General features: G+C 56.8%; 1 protein-coding gene across 1 annotated transcript in view; it reads left to right on the top strand.

The window, feature by feature from the left end:
* KCNQ4 (potassium voltage-gated channel subfamily Q member 4) overlaps positions 1-16,582 on the top strand; it is a 58,985-nt gene that overhangs the window by 32,742 nt on the left and 9,661 nt on the right. The window contains exons 4-11 of the mRNA XM_027968433.2: positions 153-328; positions 963-1,088; positions 1,452-1,562; positions 1,738-1,833; positions 5,021-5,109; positions 6,785-6,946; positions 13,763-13,983; positions 16,164-16,263. Of these exons, the coding sequence (XP_027824234.2) occupies positions 153-328; positions 963-1,088; positions 1,452-1,562; positions 1,738-1,833; positions 5,021-5,109; positions 6,785-6,946; positions 13,763-13,983; positions 16,164-16,263 (1,081 nt within the window). The remainder of the gene's footprint in view (positions 1-152; positions 329-962; positions 1,089-1,451; positions 1,563-1,737; positions 1,834-5,020; positions 5,110-6,784; positions 6,947-13,762; positions 13,984-16,163; positions 16,264-16,582) is intronic.

Here is a 16,582-nt window from a genome sequence, read left to right on the forward strand (position 1 = left end):
CCTGGCTAGTGACACAGACTCAACGGACCTTCCCAGTCGCCCCCTCGGACCCCAGGAACAACCCCCCTCCACCCCCAGCCTCGGGTCCAGGCACCGGGTAGGTGGGCTCTCTGGCGCTGGCCGTGACCTCGCCCCACTCCCCGCCTCTGCAGACTTCATCGTGTTCGTGGCCTCGGTGGCCGTCATCGCCGCGGGCACGCAGGGCAACATCTTTGCCACGTCCGCGCTGCGCAGCATGCGCTTCCTGCAGATCCTGCGTATGGTGCGCATGGACCGCCGCGGCGGCACCTGGAAGCTGCTGGGCTCGGTGGTCTACGCGCACAGCAAGGTGAGGCCGGGCGGGGATGCGGGGGCGTGAGGGAGAGGGGCGTGTCTAGGGCGGAGCTGGAGCGGCAGGGGGCGGGGCCTGGCGGAGCCGGGGACGGAATTGGGGATTGAGGGGTGACTAGGGACTCAGCGCCAGCGAGCCCACAGGGGCTAGGGCGGGCCGGGCAGGGGCGGGGTCAGGGGGCGTTCGGGACCAGGCCAGGAGGCGGGGCCTGAAAGGCAGAAGCTTTGGGGTTTAGGGGTCTACGCTTAATAGCGAAGTGGTGACCTGGAGCGCGGTCTGAGGGTGGAGCTGCGGTGGGACCGGATGTGGGGTCGGATGGCAGCCTGACAGAGGGGGGTAGTGCAAGGTGGGCTCGTGGGCGAAGACCTGAGCCTGGAAGCTGGAGGTCAAGGGCAGGGCCGGGGCGGGGCGTGCTCTGAGGTTCTGTGAGGACCTGGCTGTGCCCGAAAGGCGGGCACGGTCTCCTGGAAGGGAGTTACTGAGAAACAAAGGGCGGCAGAGCGGCCACCAGGGACTTCCGAGAGTTGGGTACTCTTACCACGTTCCGAACACCTCCCATAGGCCATTCTGGGAGCCGTCAACCTCCCCACCTGTGCCGGGTGGGTGGTCTCATCCCTTGCTGCCCCCACAGGAGCTGATCACCGCCTGGTACATCGGGTTCCTGGTGCTCATCTTCGCCTCCTTCCTGGTCTATCTGGCCGAGAAGGACGCCAACTCCGACTTCTCCTCCTACGCCGACTCGCTCTGGTGGGGGACGGTGCGTGAGGGTCTGTGTAGGGCCGAGCTTCTCCCTGGGACCCTCCCTGGCCTGATCATTGTGACCCCAAATCCCGTGACCAGCCCCTGTGTTAGTCCCTCAGCTTCCCCCAGTGGACCAGCTTGTGCCCCCTTCTAGTTCCCTACATCAAGCCCTTGTGACCTCTACCCCTCTCCCCGTCAGCAAGGGGGAGGGGGAGAATCTATTGATTAGGAACCAGCCCCTGTGACAAGTCCTTATGACCAGTTCCTGTGGGCAACTATGGAGGCCCCCCTCATGATGGGCCCACCTCCCTGTGCCCCAGCAATCTCCTGTGGGTGGACCCCCCGACCAGCCCTGCAGGTAATTTGTTTGTGTCCCCAGATAACACTGACAACCATCGGCTATGGTGACAAGACGCCACACACGTGGCTGGGCAGGGTCCTGGCTGCTGGCTTCGCCTTACTGGGCATCTCCTTCTTTGCCTTGCCCGCCGTGAGTCCCCCTTCACTTAGGATGGCCCAGCCTAGGGGAGGGGATCCTGGGGAGAGAGCCTGCTGAGCCCCTGTGCAGCATTTGCATGGGTCGGGGGGACACCTCAGATGGGCAGCAGTGGGGGTACCTTTAAAGCCTTTGGCTGTCCCACCTCCAACCATGCCTATGGCCCTAGGGCATCCTCGGCTCTGGCTTTGCCCTGAAGGTGCAGGAGCAGCACCGACAGAAGCACTTTGAGAAGCGGAGGATGCCAGCAGCCAACCTCATCCAGGTACAGGGGCCCCAGGAAGCCCCTGAACTGAACTGGTGTGTCAGATCTGTATGCTCATCCTGTGTCTCACTTCACAACTATGACTCCACTCAGAGAGAATTTTCTGGAGCCACATGCCAGGTTAGGGACAGAGCTAGGAGGCTGGCTAAGATTATCAGAAACTTCTCCCACTTCTGCATGCCCAGTTCAGGGCTAGCCAGAGCTGGCCCACTGCCCAGCTGCAGCCCCAGCTCTGCACGGCCTGAAGTGGAGTAGAGACTGGACAAGAGATCCTAGGCCCCGGGGGGAACCAGTCCTGCCACCCATCAGCGGTGCAGTCATCAGGAAGCCTGCTCTACTCCCAACACCTTAATTCATCCCACCAGCATCTCCACAGATGAATGTTATAACTGCAACCAAGAAAAACACCTTGAAAGAAAGAAATGGTTCTTTGAAGAGCATTTAGCTGGGGCTTGGCCTGATCTGACCTCGAAGGGAAACTCAGGGATGACTGCCCTGGGAAACTGACACTTGAGCAGAGAGCTGGAGGATGGGTAGTCAGCTAGGTGAAGAGGTGAAGGAGGGAGCCTTTGAGGTAAGGGAATGGCATGTGCAAAGGTCCTGTGATGAAAGGGAGCAGGGTGTGTTTGATGAACAGGAAAGAATCTAGTGAGGCTGGAACAGAAAGCTCAAGTAGGAGTGTACAGTGGAAGGGTTTGGCTCAGTGGGTGAGGCCCAGATCTGAGGTCAGAGAGAGAAACTTAACATCTTCCTAACAACAGTGAGGATCCATTGACAGGTATGAAGCAGGAGGAAGAGGGGGTGAAGCAGGAGGAAGAGAGGGTGATAATCTGTGTTTTGAAAAGTATTGAGTGGATTGGAGGGTGACCTGTGTGAGTGGAGAGATCAGAGAAGAGGCTCCAGCAACAGTTTGGGTGAAATGGGGTGGCAGGTGACTTGGACAAGGGTAGCAACAGATGAGATGGAAAGAAATGGGCAGATTCTGCATATTTAGAAGGTGAAATTGGTGGTATCAGGAATGAGGGAGAGGCAGATGTCAGGGTGACTTCTAGGTTTCTGGCTTGCCCGACTGGAGGGCTGATGCCCCTCCTCACTAAAGGGTGACTAGACTTGGGGCATGAAGAGTGAGTTTGGCTGGAACGTGAAGAGTCTGCAGAGCCTCTGAGCCCCTGGGTAGGTGGGGGGCTGTGGAGGAGGCAGCTGATGTAGTGGTGTGCACCTGTGGTGAGTAATGTGCTAGGCCGTGTGTGCAGACGGTAATGAAGCCCTGGGCGTGGAGGTGCTTGCCTAGCAGGCAGAGGAAAGAAGAAGAGATGGTTTAGAGCTGAGCTTTACAGAACCTGAGCATTTAGTGACTGGGAGGGCAGAGCTGAGCCAGCCAAGGAGGCAGAGAAGGAACACCCAGAGGGGTGGGAAAAAAGCAGGAGTATGTAGGTTGTTTGCTCCACTGTCTGAGGCATTCCCGTGGGACATGGGATGAGGCAAGTGCTCTGAATTTTGGGGACCCTGTAACAGCCTTGTGCAAGAGAAACTCCTCCTGCGAGAATTATCGGGCTCGCCAAAAAGTTCATTCGGGTTTTCCAGCCGATGGTGCAGAAAACCCAAACGAACTTTTCGGCCAACCCAATAGTTCCAGGAACACTGGCACAGCTCACCTCTCCTGCTCTGAACCCCTCAGCCCAGGTCTGGCTTAACACCCCCTTATCTCTCCTCCCCAGGGTTGAACCCCCTCCCCCATCTCTGTTATCGCCAGCCACCAGCCCAACTTTGCCTTCTCAGCATCCCTTGGGGCACAACGGCTGCTGTCCCCTGGGAACTGGCCTTCCAAGGGGCATTGTAGGGGCAGGTGGCTGGCACTGGCTGTGCCGAGAGACAGCTGGTATTGTGGTGCCCATAATTAATGAGACAGCTTTGGCAGCTGCTCCCCAGCCCAATCCAAGGGACTAGGCAAGCAGGAAGTAAAAATATTCTTGTCCTAGGAGGGTGCCTGGCCAGTGAGGTCAGCAGTGGGCTGGCCCTTAAGGACAAGATGCATCTAAAGAAGGATCCAGTTCTGCTTCCTCCTGCCCAGCACCTGCCGTTGCTGATCACTCCATTCACCCCAAGTCCCTACTGACTCTTCTCTTTACCTGGAGGGAGAGGGATAGTCCTTCCTCTTGTCTGACCCTCATCCCTGCTGCTGCAGAGGAGACCCAGCAACTTCATGGATGCTAAGGGCCTGGTAGTTGATGTTCTTTCCTCCCCTCCTCAATTCCATGGGCAGTGGCAGGCAGCTGGGAAGAATGGGGTAGGGTTATTTTTAGTAATAATAATTCATTTAGTCAGTATTCATTCCTCAGACATTGCAGAGCACCCACCATGTGCCAGAGGATACAGTGCTGACCAAGACACAGCTTACAGACTAAGAAGAGAGAAGTACATTAATCAAATACACAGGGAATAAATATATATCAGCTGTGGGAACTGGACATAACAGGAGTGATTAATAGGGAAACTTGGTATTAAGTGCCTACTACGTGCCATGCACTGTACTTGACATTTAATGAACATTTCCCCATTTAGTCCTCACAGCCTTGTTGCATGCATGCTAAGTCGCTTCCGTCATGTCCAACTCTTTGAGACCCTGTGGACTGTAGCCCACCAGGCTTCTCTGTCCATGGGGATTCTCCAGGCAAGAATACTGGAGTGGGTAGCCCTGCCCTCCTCCGGGGAATCTTCCTGACCCAGGGATCAAACCCACGTCTCTTATGTCTCCTGCATTGGCAGGTGGGTTCTTTACCACAAGCGCCACTTGGGAGGCCCCACCACCCTGTTAGGCAAGTCGTACTGTGTCCATTTCACAGATGAGAAACTTAAGGCTCTGCGGCTTTATTTAATTGTCCACCCAAGTAGGTGGCAAAGCTGGAATTGGAAACCCACTTCTGCCTGATGGCAAAACCCCAGCTTTTAGCTCCCACAGAGCCTCTGGCTCTGAGGCTGACTGCGTGTCACCTTGGGAGTCTTCTCCCCAGGCCTCCTTCTGACCTTGCTGGTGGCTGTGGAGTTGGAACAAGCCTCTGGCTCTGAGTACCCTTCAACTGGCCTGAGGCCTGGGTTCTTTGGGGGGCAGAGGGCTGGTTGGGGGCTGAGAGGCCTCTCCAATGCCGGGTCCCCCAACACCTCCTTCCTCTTCCTCCCACACCACCAGGCGGCATGGCGCCTCTACTCCACCGACGCGAGCCGGGCCTACCTGACGGCCACCTGGTACTACTATGACAGCATCCTCCCATCCTTCAGGTAGACCCTCCCTTGGGGGGACGGGGAGGTGGGTGGCTGACAGTAATGCCCCTGAGGACAGATGGCTGGGACAGAGTCCTGGAGGCTGGGAAGGGGGTCATGGCTCCCATGGGAGGGGGTCATGGCTTCCTCTGGGGCTGGCTCTGCAGAGCCTGTGTAACCCAGAGCCTGGAGGGTCCCCTCTCCCACTCTGTTCTGCCAGGGAAGGTGGGGACATTGGACTCAGGGCTAAGCCCTGTTCCTGGCAGTCTGCATGCTCCCCCAGAGCAGTTGCCCCTTGGGACAGAGCCCAGCCAGCTCGCTCCCCTCAGTCTGAGTCGGGGTCAGCGTTAGCCCTTGCAGTGGATAGAGACACTGTGGTGTGCGTAAGAATGTATGTGCCAGAGTCAGGTACTAACACCCACCCCAGCACCCCTACAACATGCCTGCTTTTACTGTACCAAGCAGCAGCCTTAGGGCCCAAAGGCGGGTTCGTCCCACTGGCCCAAGCTGGGGTAAGACTGCATGGGGTGGCTCCACACAGGAGGTCATTAATAGCATCACCACGGTTCATGTGGCCAGGTGCCTGGCCACACCCTGGGGCAGGAATGAAGACCTTGGAGAGCGGCTCAGCCCTGAGGGCTGCGAGGGAGGCGGGGCCAGGCTGCAGTGCTCAGCATTTCTGCGGCTGCCTTTTTTGCCTCATTAGTTCTCACAGAGCAGCTGTTGCGTGATCCCACTCACCCCCACACCTGGCTGCCCCCTCCGTGCTTCCTCAGCCTTAAGGGGCTTCCTAGGGGAGGAGCAGGAGAGAAGGGGCTGGGAAGGGGGCCTCCCAGAATCACACTGGCTCCCCCACCTCTCCACCTGGCAGAGGCAAGTGCCCACCCCAAAGACAGGGATGGTGGTTAGACTATTAATAGAAAGAGCCCTTCTTTCTAGAAGCAGTCCTCAGGACTCAAGGCCAGGCCCTGGGGAGTAGGGCAGGGGCTAGTTTGTTAGAAATATGTGTGAGATGGGAAGGAATGATTTGGGAGAGATGGTCTTGGGTCCTCTGGGAAGAGAGTCAGAGCTTGGTTGGCAAATTCGGGTTCACTGATCCTTCTGCTCCCTGGACCTCAGTTTCCTCATCCATGCATGGGAAGGCAAAGAGGGGCAAGAACTCTTTCTTGGGTTAGAGAAACAGGAGATAGCCTGGAGAGTTCAGAAGAAGCTGAGCCCTCAGTCTAGTCTCTGAGAACCCAGCGTGAGGGCTGCAGAAGGAAGTGGGCTGCCTATCAAGTCTCCCTCCTCAGCCTCAGTTTCCCCTAAAATCCAGTCAGATCTGGAGGGCAGGATTTCAGGGCTGCTGCTGGCCTCCAGGTGGGCAAGGCTCCTCCTACAGACGCTCTGCTTGCTGAGCAGAGAGTGAGGTGGATTTGAGGTCGCCACCTTCCCCCTTGGGAGGGTGCCCCCTAGTGGATCCCATCCAGCACAATCATACCCGGCATCCTTGAGGGTTTCCCAGGAGCTGAGAAGAGAGAAAGACAGAGGAAGGCTACTCTCCCATTCCCACCCTTGCCCATGTAGGCCTGGTGTGTTCGCTGAGCATCTCTAGACAGGCTGGGCCCGGGGGTAATCCATCAGGAGCTCAGAGTCCTCAGGTGGGGGGCGGTGCCAGGGCCCTGCCTGCCGCTGATGGCGCCCTCTCCTGCAGAGAGCTGGCCCTCTTGTTTGAGCACGTGCAACGGGCCCGCAACGGGGGCCTACGGCCCCTGGAGGTACGGCGGGCGCCGGTACCCGACGGAGCGCCCTCCCGTTACCCGCCCGTTGCCACCTGCCACCGGCCGGGCAGCGCCTCCTTCTGCCCTGGGGAAAGGTAGGGGCCCCCCGGGGCTGCCACCTCCTCTTGCTTCTCCTCCTCCTCTTCCATTCTCTGTCTCATCCTCTCTCGGACCTGTCTCCAGCCACTGTGTGGGTGTCTGGGCCTGTGCTGGGGACTCCCAGGCCTTGTCAGGAGGCCTGGGCAGTTGTCATCAGATGGCCTGACAGGTACAGACTGACGGTCTCTCTGGAAAGGCCAGAGTTGACTCACCATTTTATCACCTGGGACTCCAGGGGCCTGAGTCGGGGAGATGTCCACACCATCCTTTCCCATCACCTCCTCCATTCATTCCATTGTCCTCTTTCTTTCTCTGTTTCCACGTCCCCCTCACTCTTCCATCCCTGCACCCCTATCCCTCCTGGGAAGCTGGAGAGAGGAGGAGGCCGCTGGCCACAGGTGCTTACGGCTCAGGTAATCGTGGGCACCGTCCCGGGGTATGAGGGCCGGGGCCCCACCTCCCCAGCATGTTCCTCGAGAAGGGGCTTGACACTGAACTCGCCTCTTGGGAATGAGATGCCAGCTGGAAAGAGAGCTCTTGACTAAGAACTGCTGAAGGGCCTATGTAAACTCAACCAGTGACTAATGCTCTTGTCTTGTGCAAGCCTCGTCCACAGCTTTGCTAATCCCAGAGCCTCCTCCTGGGATTCTCCCACAATGCCTTTCTTTCTTACGGAAGGACATTTTGCTGTCCTGACAATCTCTCTCCCCTTGACCTGCCTCTCTTGGAGCTTTTGCATCTTAAAAGAACAACAAAAGAACAACGCTTACCCCCACATAAATGTTCATAAATAGTGGAATTTCAGGCATGCTTGGATAAGGGAAGCCCACTAACTCACTGTATATGGGAAAGTGACTATTCCTACAGAGGTGTAGCTTTGAGGCCAAGGGTTCAATCCCCACCCACCCCCGTCATCATCCCCTGTCCTCTGCCCATTGGTTCGTTTTATTTCATCTTTGCATATCACCCCTGAATCAGTCAGGTGGACATTTGGACCTTGAGCCTCAGGTGTGATTCTGAGCCCCATGCCCAGAACAAGGGAGGGGAAAAGAGGTGTACCACTCGGGGATCAGAAGGAGACGCTATGAAAGCCTCTGCTGCTTGGTGCTGTGTGTCCTTGAGAAAGTCATCAAGCCACTCTGAGCCTCAGGGTTCTGGGCAGAAAATTAGCAGTGTGAAGGCTGCTCAGGGGCTGATCTGGATTTCTGGGCTGAAAAGGCTCAGGGAAGAGGGAAGAGGGGGTTCTGGTGCAGAGATTGCAGGGAGCAGAATTCCTTTCCTGGTCTCAGCGAGGACAGTTCTGGCCAGGGGCTGAATAAGAAGTGGGTGAAGAGGGAGACCCCTCTAGGTCTCTGGGAGGAGGGGACGTGTGATTGGCCAGGCCAGGCTGGAGGTCCCTGGAATAGGGTCCACGGTGCAGCCCATGCATACTGTCTGTCACTATCTGAATGTCCCAGTGTTATCCCTGCCCCGACCCAACCACAGCAGACAGGCAGAAGCTCAGAAGTTTTGGCATTTGAGCAACCCTGCCCACAGCCTGAGCCAGGGCTCTTTGCAGCTTCAGTTCACTCTGGTGTCACTTTGCCTGAGTAGGAAGGTACCAGAAATGGAGATTATCCTGGACCCCAGCATCTGTACCACCTCCCACAGCTGCTCTGGGTCTCTGGGCCCCCCAAGGCCTAGGAACAGATGACCACTGAGGACTCGGCCATCACTGACTCCCAGCCTGTGTGTGTCTGCCCTGCAGTGTCTATATGGTTGGGGCTCATGGTGATGGTGGTGGAGTATTCCTTATTCCCCAGACCCCAGGGGGCCGAACTGTGACTTCTAGGAGACTAGTGTGTGTGGGCTAAGTCACTTCAGTTGTGCCCGACTCTTTGCGATCCCATGGATTATAGCCTGCTAGGCTCCTCTGTCCATGGGATTCTCCAGGCAAGAATATTGGAGTGGGTTGCCATGCCTGCCTCCAGGAGAATCTTCCTGACCTAGGGATCGAACCCACGTCTCTTATGTCTCCTCTATTGGCAAGTGGGTTCTTTACCACTAGCACCACCTGGGAAGCCCCCTAGGAGGTCAGGCAGCAGACCAAATGGCCAGATCCTTAATCTTGGCTGTCTGGCCCTGTGGGCTGGGTGCCCAAGACAGGATCACCCCCAACACACACACACACACACACACACACACACTTTGTTGGCCACAGCCTTAATGGTGCTTGTGGATGGACCCAGGCTGAGCATGTTCCCAGGATGACAAGGACTTCCTGAAGGGTGGCTGTGCCAGAGTCAGCACCTCTCTCTGTGGGTTTTGCAATGAGACGCTAAGACAGTGGTTTTCAGAGCATGGTCCCCAACTTTCTCTGTGTCGGCATCCCATGGGACATTTGTTCATCATGCAGAGATACCTGGACCTCTCCCCAAGCCATGGAATGAGCATCTCTAGAAAAGAGGCACAGAATTCTGCATATTTAACACGCTCCCCATGAGATCCTTATGCAAAGCTGGAGAACCTCTGCCTTCTAGGCATGTGGGCTAGAGGATGATTCGAGTGGGGGGTCCTTCTCTCCCACCAGCCACAGGAGGCTGGCCCCATCCTGGCAGCTGCCCATGCTCTGCCCACCTGCCTCCTTCCCACTAACCTCTGTTGTGTCTTGTTCTCCACTTTCCAGCCAGATGTTTAGTAATAAACGGAGTTTCTTTCGGATCCACGCCAGCTGGAGACCGAGGTACCCCCTCGCCTGCTCCTCCTGTCCCCGCTTCTCCTGGCCCCACCCAGTTCTGGGGCTGGAGAGGGAGACAGGATGGGCCAAGGACAAGGTGCATGTGCCTGCCGCCTGCCGTCTGCCTTGGGGCCCTGATGAGCCCCTCACCTTCCTGGGGATGCTTCTGCCAGGTCTGGGGACCTGGGCTTGGTCCCCAGTCTGTCAGGAGGGACACCTACAGGAGCCTTGGGATGAGTTCTGGCTCTGCTGCTGATGCTCCCCCACCCCAGCCTCGTGTGATCTTGGCCAGATTGCTTTCCTTTTCTGGACCTCAGTTTCCCATCTGTGGAATGGGCAGATTGAACTAGAGGCTCTCGGAGGGTCCTTCCCACTCTGACTTTTTCCAGGCCTTTAGCTTCCTGGCTCCGTACTGCCCGCTGATGTCCTAGCAGATGCCTAAAGGGGCTGGGGTTGGTGCCTCCTTCACCAACTCCAGAGCCCAGTTCTTTAGCCGCCTCACCACTACATTCCTTGGTACCTGCCCTGTGCCAGGCCCTGCACTAGGAGCATAAAACACGGTGCCTAGAGAGTTGCAAGGAGTAACCACCATGCGGTGTGAGCGACACAGCTCAAGGAAGAAGCAGGGGGTGGCGAACACCAAGGGGAGGTGAGAGAGCTTGGCTGCTGCAGGCCGTCGTGGAGGTCGGGAGCTAAAGCTGGCTCACAGAAGCCTCGTGAGAACCTCATTCTGTTGGCACTGCCTGGCAGCTGGGGCTTAAGAGTCCTGCGCATCCCAGAGTGCCTTGGAAGCCTTGTGGATTGGGGCGGGAGGGTGGGGGGCTGGGCCGTGAGGAGGAGAGGGGTGGGCTCTCCAGAAGCAGAGTTTCTCAGAAATGTGGCTCCGTTCTGAATCTGGCTGGGGGCCTTGGGTGCAAGCCTTCTGTGCCTCCACTTCCTCAGATGTAAAATGACGGTGATGCTAGGATCTGTTTCCACTCAAACTGTGCCTGGCTCAGAGGAAGTGCTAGATAAATGTTGGCCTCACGTGATTTACTGTTATGGTATGCGCTTGGGAACCACCGCTGGAGGGAACACGCTGCAGGGTAAAGCCGAGGAAACTCTGGGTCAGCTGCCCCCCTTTGCAAGATTCCCTGGGCTCTGTGGGTGTGATAGGCAGGAAGGGCAAGGCCAGGGCTGTTTCCACAGTCTCCAAGAGAGGAGCTATATTCAGCATCAGAACAGGTAGGCTGCCTCCGACCTCTGCGAGCCTGGTGTTTGGCGGGCAGATGGAGTGCTTAAAGAAATCCCTGTGGAAGTGAGCAGAGGGGTTGGGTCCAGCCAAGCAGTCAGAAGGCAGCATGTGCCCTGAGCTTGCCCTCTCTTACAGGGATGCCCCAGTTACGTTCACACACCTGTCCCCCAGCCACCAATGAGCTGAAATCACTGGCAGCACTGATGTTTGGGGCCAGAGAATTCCCTGTTGTTGGAGGTTGTCCCGTGCATTGTTCAGCATGATTAACTGCATCCTTGGCCTCTACCTAGATGCTAGGAGCTCCTCTCTCCTCGTCCCAGGGAGACAACCAAAAATGTCTCCAGCCAGATGTCCCCTAGTGAGCAAAATAACCCCCAGCTGAGAATTACTGCCAGAGACCCTCTCCTGTTGGCTCCTCCCAGAGAAAGAACACAGCCTCTGAAGTCACAGAAAACTGGGTTCCAGTCCTTGTTCCATGCAGAGGAGCTCTGTGACCTTGGAAGCTTAGGCACCCCCTTCCATATCTGTAAAATAGGGGTGGTAACTATGGAACCCGCCACCCAACGTGGCTGAGAGCCGAAAAGGCTCAGGCAGTCGGCCCGGACCTTGTGTGCTCTTCTGATGTCCACTGTGTGCCAGGTTTCTTTCCATTTTCTTTGAGCTTTTAGGCTCCAGAGAGACTGATGTGAGCCATTTTCTGGGCCCTGCCCAAGGAGCTGGAATCCAGGGCCGCCGCTGGGGAAACAGCGCCTTCTTATACTGCAAAGGAGCCCAGGGTCTCTGGCTGGCTGGAAAGTTACAGAATCCCACAAGTCAGGCTAGAAGCTCCTGCAACCATCACAGAATCAGAGCTGGAGAGAGACCTTTCAAGACCTCTAGGGCAAGTGCCCACACCCCTTCCTTCATGAGTCCTACTGAGTGCAAGCTCAGTATGGCTCACACACTTCTCATGACAGGGAGGTCAGCCCCTTTCCCCAGAACAGTACTGGAGTGATGTGCCAGGCACAGAGATCCAGACTTCTGGGCCCTTGCCTGACTGCAGGGCCTTCTCTGCCCCTCTCTCTTCCTCTGCCCCTTGAAGGAGCGGAGGACAGACGGGGTGGTCGCACGGACTGGGTGGGGTGGTGGGTGCTTGCCAGCATGAGAAGAGCCTGAAGGAACTGCTCTGCAGAGGAAAGTTTGGGAGAGCCAACCTCAAACTTCGGTTGGAATCTTTGGTATGTGCTGAGGAAATCCTGGGCCAGCCAACAGCATGATGGGTTGCGGGGAGCCACCCCATCCTTCCCTTCTGATATCCTCAGGGCCCCCATCCTTGTCCTAATACCTCTCCCCTCCGGGCAGAGGTCCCTCCTCCTAAGGATGGCCCTACATACATCCCAGCTGCCTTCCCAATAGCACCTTCTGGGGCCTCCCTCCCCTCAGCACCTTGCTCTATATACTCCATCCCCTATGCCCGGGCATGGAGGACCCCGGTCCCCACTCAGCTCTGAAACTAGAATCTGTCTCCTGCTCAACCCTTGATTTGAAAGCCTCTGAGACCTGGTGACACAGTGTCCCTCCCTGGTCCCTGCCCCCGGCCCGCATCAGAATTCCCCCAAGACTGGCTGGTGTTCTCCTGAGCTGGGGCCCCGGACATTCGAGGTGCAAGGGCCCCAAAGCCATCTGAAGGGGGCCTTTCAAGTGGCAAACATGCAGGGTGGTGGCGGTGACATCTCCAGGAGGCCTCGGATGGGGACGTTTGGACAGGTCCCATTCAGACAGCGATAACACGGTCCTTGAACCTTTTGGACAGAGTTACTCTAGCAGGCACTGGGTACGCTGGGCCTGTCCTGGGGCACCCGAGGCCTCCCTTCACCTGTCTGCTTCCAAGATTTGGAGGATAGGTGAGGAGTTTGGGTGTGGGAAGGGGAGTCTAAGGGCATACACAGATACATGCACGTGTCTTCACATGTACACAGACGTGTAGGTGCTGTTGAACTGCAGGCTCAGGAGGCAGTGGGAGGTCATGTGGGCAGGATGTCAGTCTGGGTGGACAGAGAAGAACAGGTTATAGACCTTCACTGGTTTGTGGGTGGGGCCCACCGGCATGGCCTGGGCATACATGTGGGCCCAGCAGCTAGACCCACAGGGCTAAGACCCCCAGCAGGCCAGGACATTGCACAGCTCCAGGCTGTGATTTCATTCACACAGAAATCTGAATGATGGAGACCTTTGGAATTTTGCAGTGCACTGCCTATACAACTGTACCAAGTCCTAAGGCCCTGAGCTGACCAGGTGAGGTCAGATAGCTCCAGCGGTGGGCAAAGGAGGAAAATAGGTACACACACTGGCACCTGTGTGCACAGAAGCACAGACACGACACACACACACACCCCCTCAGCTCCATACAGCCGGCCCGCGTGTACAGAGAGGAGCTGGGGGCCTAACTCAGTGTGCATGGCCGGGTGAGCTTCTCCATCCCTCAGCAGCTTGTCTGTCCCCGGAGGGGTCTCTGCCTCCACTCCCTGCCCCCAGCTGGGCCAGGCCCAGCTCCCAGTCCTCTGTCTGCCTCTGACTCCCTTCTTGGGTTTCTGTCACTCTTTCCACTCTGCATCTGTCTCCTGTGCACCCTTATCTGTCCGGGCAATGATGGGTGGGAGGTGGGGGTGGCGAGTGGAGTTGTTCAGACTGATCCTGGATTGGCTTCTCATAGGAGTCAGGGCCCCCCTTACCACACCCATGTCCCATCCTAGGAAGTCTCCTCTTGGAGGAGAGTCAGCCCCAGTAGCTGCCCCCAAGTCCCAAGTCAGCTGTGTCCCCACTGACACCTACCCCCAGCTGCAGCTAACTTGACTCTCTCCCCCATCCGACCTGCCCTGCCAGCAGCCGGATGGGCATCAAAGACCGCATCCGCATGGGCAGCTCCCAGCGGCGGACGGGCCCCTCCAAGCAGCACCTGGCACCTCCGCCGACGCCCACTTCCCCGAGTAGCGAGCAGGTGGGTGAGGCCAGCAGTCCCACCAAGGTACAGAAGAGCTGGAGCTTCAACGACCGCACCCGCTTCCGGGCCTCCCTGAGACTCAAACCCCGCACCTCGGCTGAGGGTGAGCCCCTGCGGGTGTGGGGCCAGGACCCGCTGAGGATGGCAGGGCGGGCCTGGAGTCTGGGCTGGGGGTGGGAACACTTGGTTCTAGTCCCAGCTTTGCAGCAGATTGAGCATCTTTGGGCACCAGTCTTCTGGTCTGTAAAATGGGCATCATAATACTTGCTTTGCTGGGCTCCAGGCTCTTTGAGAATCAGAGAAGAATATAGAGGTGGCATTTGGTAGTGGTTAAGAGCATAGGCTTTGCTGGATAGGAGGGGAGTTTGGGACAGAATGGATACAAGTATATATATGGCTGAGTTGTTCGAAACTATCACAACATTGTTAACTGGCTATGTGAAGTTGCTTCAGTCATGTCTGACTCTTTGTAACCCTATGGACTGTAGCCAGCCAGGCTCCTCTGTCCATAGCTTTCTCCAGGCAAGAATACTGGAGTGAGCTGCCATGCCCTCCTCCAGGGGATCTTCCTGACCCAGCGATCGAACCAGAGTCTCTTACGTCTTCTGCTCTGGCAGGTGTTCTTTACCACCAGCACCACCTAGGAAAACGCCAATATTTAGAAAGAGAAAAAGCAAAAAGATTGGGGAACACATGTACACTCATGGCAGATTCAAGTCAATGTATGGCAAAACCAAGACAATATTGTAAAGTAAAATTAATTAAAAAAAATAAAAATATGTGACAAGAACAAAAGAAAAAAAAAGAAAAAAGAGCACAGGCTTTGGAGCCAGGCTGCCTGGGTTTGAATCCTGGCTTTATCATTTATCTTGGGCAGGTAACCTAATCTCCCTGGGCTTCATTTTCCACGTCTATAAAATGGGGACAGTGATCACATCTACTTCCTAGGATTGTTGTGAGGATTATATGAGATTATCCACAGTAGGTGAACAGAAGAGTTCGGGAATATAGTAAGTGCTCATCAAAAGCTAGCAGCCTTACAAACATGCTCTGGAAGGAGCGGGAGGCCATCCTTGCTGAAGAGAGCCCTGACTGTGCACAGCCCCACTCTGGATTATCTTGTCTACTTCTCTTAGCAATAGCAGGGTTGTGGCTATCCCCATTTTACAGATGGGCAGACTGAGCTCTCTCAGCAAGGAAATGGCAGAGCTGATATCCCTAAGCAGGTCTGTCCAACTCCGTAGCCCATGCTCCCCACCCTGCCCGTTTGCTGGCCCAGCCTGTGGATATGAGGCTGTGAGCCTGGTGGGGGCTGCATTTAGAGAGGTGGCTTTTTGGAGTTCCAGCTCTGTTCCTGACTTCCACTGTGACCTGGGTAAGCTACTGCCCTTTTCTGTGCCTCGGTGTCCTCTTCTGAAAACAGAGGATTGGACCAGATTCCCTGGAAGATTTCTCCCAGCTCTGACATGCTTCAGGCCCCTGGGTGGTGGTGGGGGCAGGGGTGTAGAGGGGGGTGGACAAGGATGGAGGTTAGGGACAGGAACTTTGGAGGGAGGGGCCCCAGCCATACTGCCTCTGTCTGTGCTGTATCAATCCCCCACCATGCTGCTGGCTGACCACTCTCTTGGCCCTTTCTTGGAAAGTTACGGAACTCCACAAACCAGTCTTTTGGGGGTGCTGGTACCTGGGGCCTGGTTGGTACCCAGGGCCTCCTCTTTCCTGCCAAGAAACTGCCCACCCTTTGGCCCCAGTGGGGCCAGGACAGCATCACTTGTCTGTGCAGTGCTGGACACCAGCCTTTGAGAAGCCATTTCTCTCATCCCAGGAGGAGAATGATTTGCTTTAGAGGCTTCCTCCATAGCAGAGCTGGGGCTGGGAGCCCACCCTTTGATTCCCTCTTGGCTGAAGGATAAGGCTGATATGCGAGAATGCACAGGTGCCTCAAACCCCGTGTCATTGTCCTGCATGGTGTAGCCGGTGGGACTTCCTCCAGGGCTGTGTGCAACTTGCCCCAGGCCAGACCAGATGCGCCCTAAAGTGGCTCCTACTCACCGGCCACCAGGCAGATGTGTACACAGGGGAGATGGGCCTGCAGCAAACTGAGGTGTTCCCCCTGGGTAGGGCAGCCAGGAGGCGAGAACCTGGTCAGCTTGTGCCCCCAGGAAGGCTCTGGGCCCTTCCTGGGGCTCTGTCTTCCTCTCTGTACCCCTCAGGGTGGTGGTAGGGGTTGCAAGCACTCCCTTCTGCCACCGCCACCTGGGCCGCTTGCTCCTGACTTTTCAGAGGGCCCCTCGGAGGAAATGGTGGAGGAGAAGAGCTACCAGTGCGAACTCACTGTGGATGACGTCATGCCTGCTGTGAAGACGGTCATCCGCTCCGTCAGGTGAGACTGAAGCAGGAGGTGGGCCACCCACTGCTGCTCCCCATCTGGGGTCTGCCTTTGTGGCCAGGCTTGGCCTAACTCCTGGCATACCAGCTGCTGCCTGCCTGGCACCCTCAACAGTGCTGGCTGGTGGGGTCCCTGGAGAGTAGGTGGGGCGGGGAGGTGGCATATGGCTCCCAGCTGGGTTGGTGCAGACTCATCACGTCGGGAGGGCTGGTCAGGTGGGGCAGTGGGCATGGCTGCCCACCACAGTCCCTCTACTCACACTACAGTCTTCTCCCTGCTTCTCTCCCTTACCGCTCTCTCCCTGTATGTCAGG

Source organism: Ovis aries, chromosome 1 (assembly GCF_016772045.2).
Source record: "Ovis aries strain OAR_USU_Benz2616 breed Rambouillet chromosome 1, ARS-UI_Ramb_v3.0, whole genome shotgun sequence".
In the NCBI taxonomy this organism is placed as follows: Eukaryota; Metazoa; Chordata; class Mammalia; order Artiodactyla; family Bovidae; genus Ovis; species Ovis aries.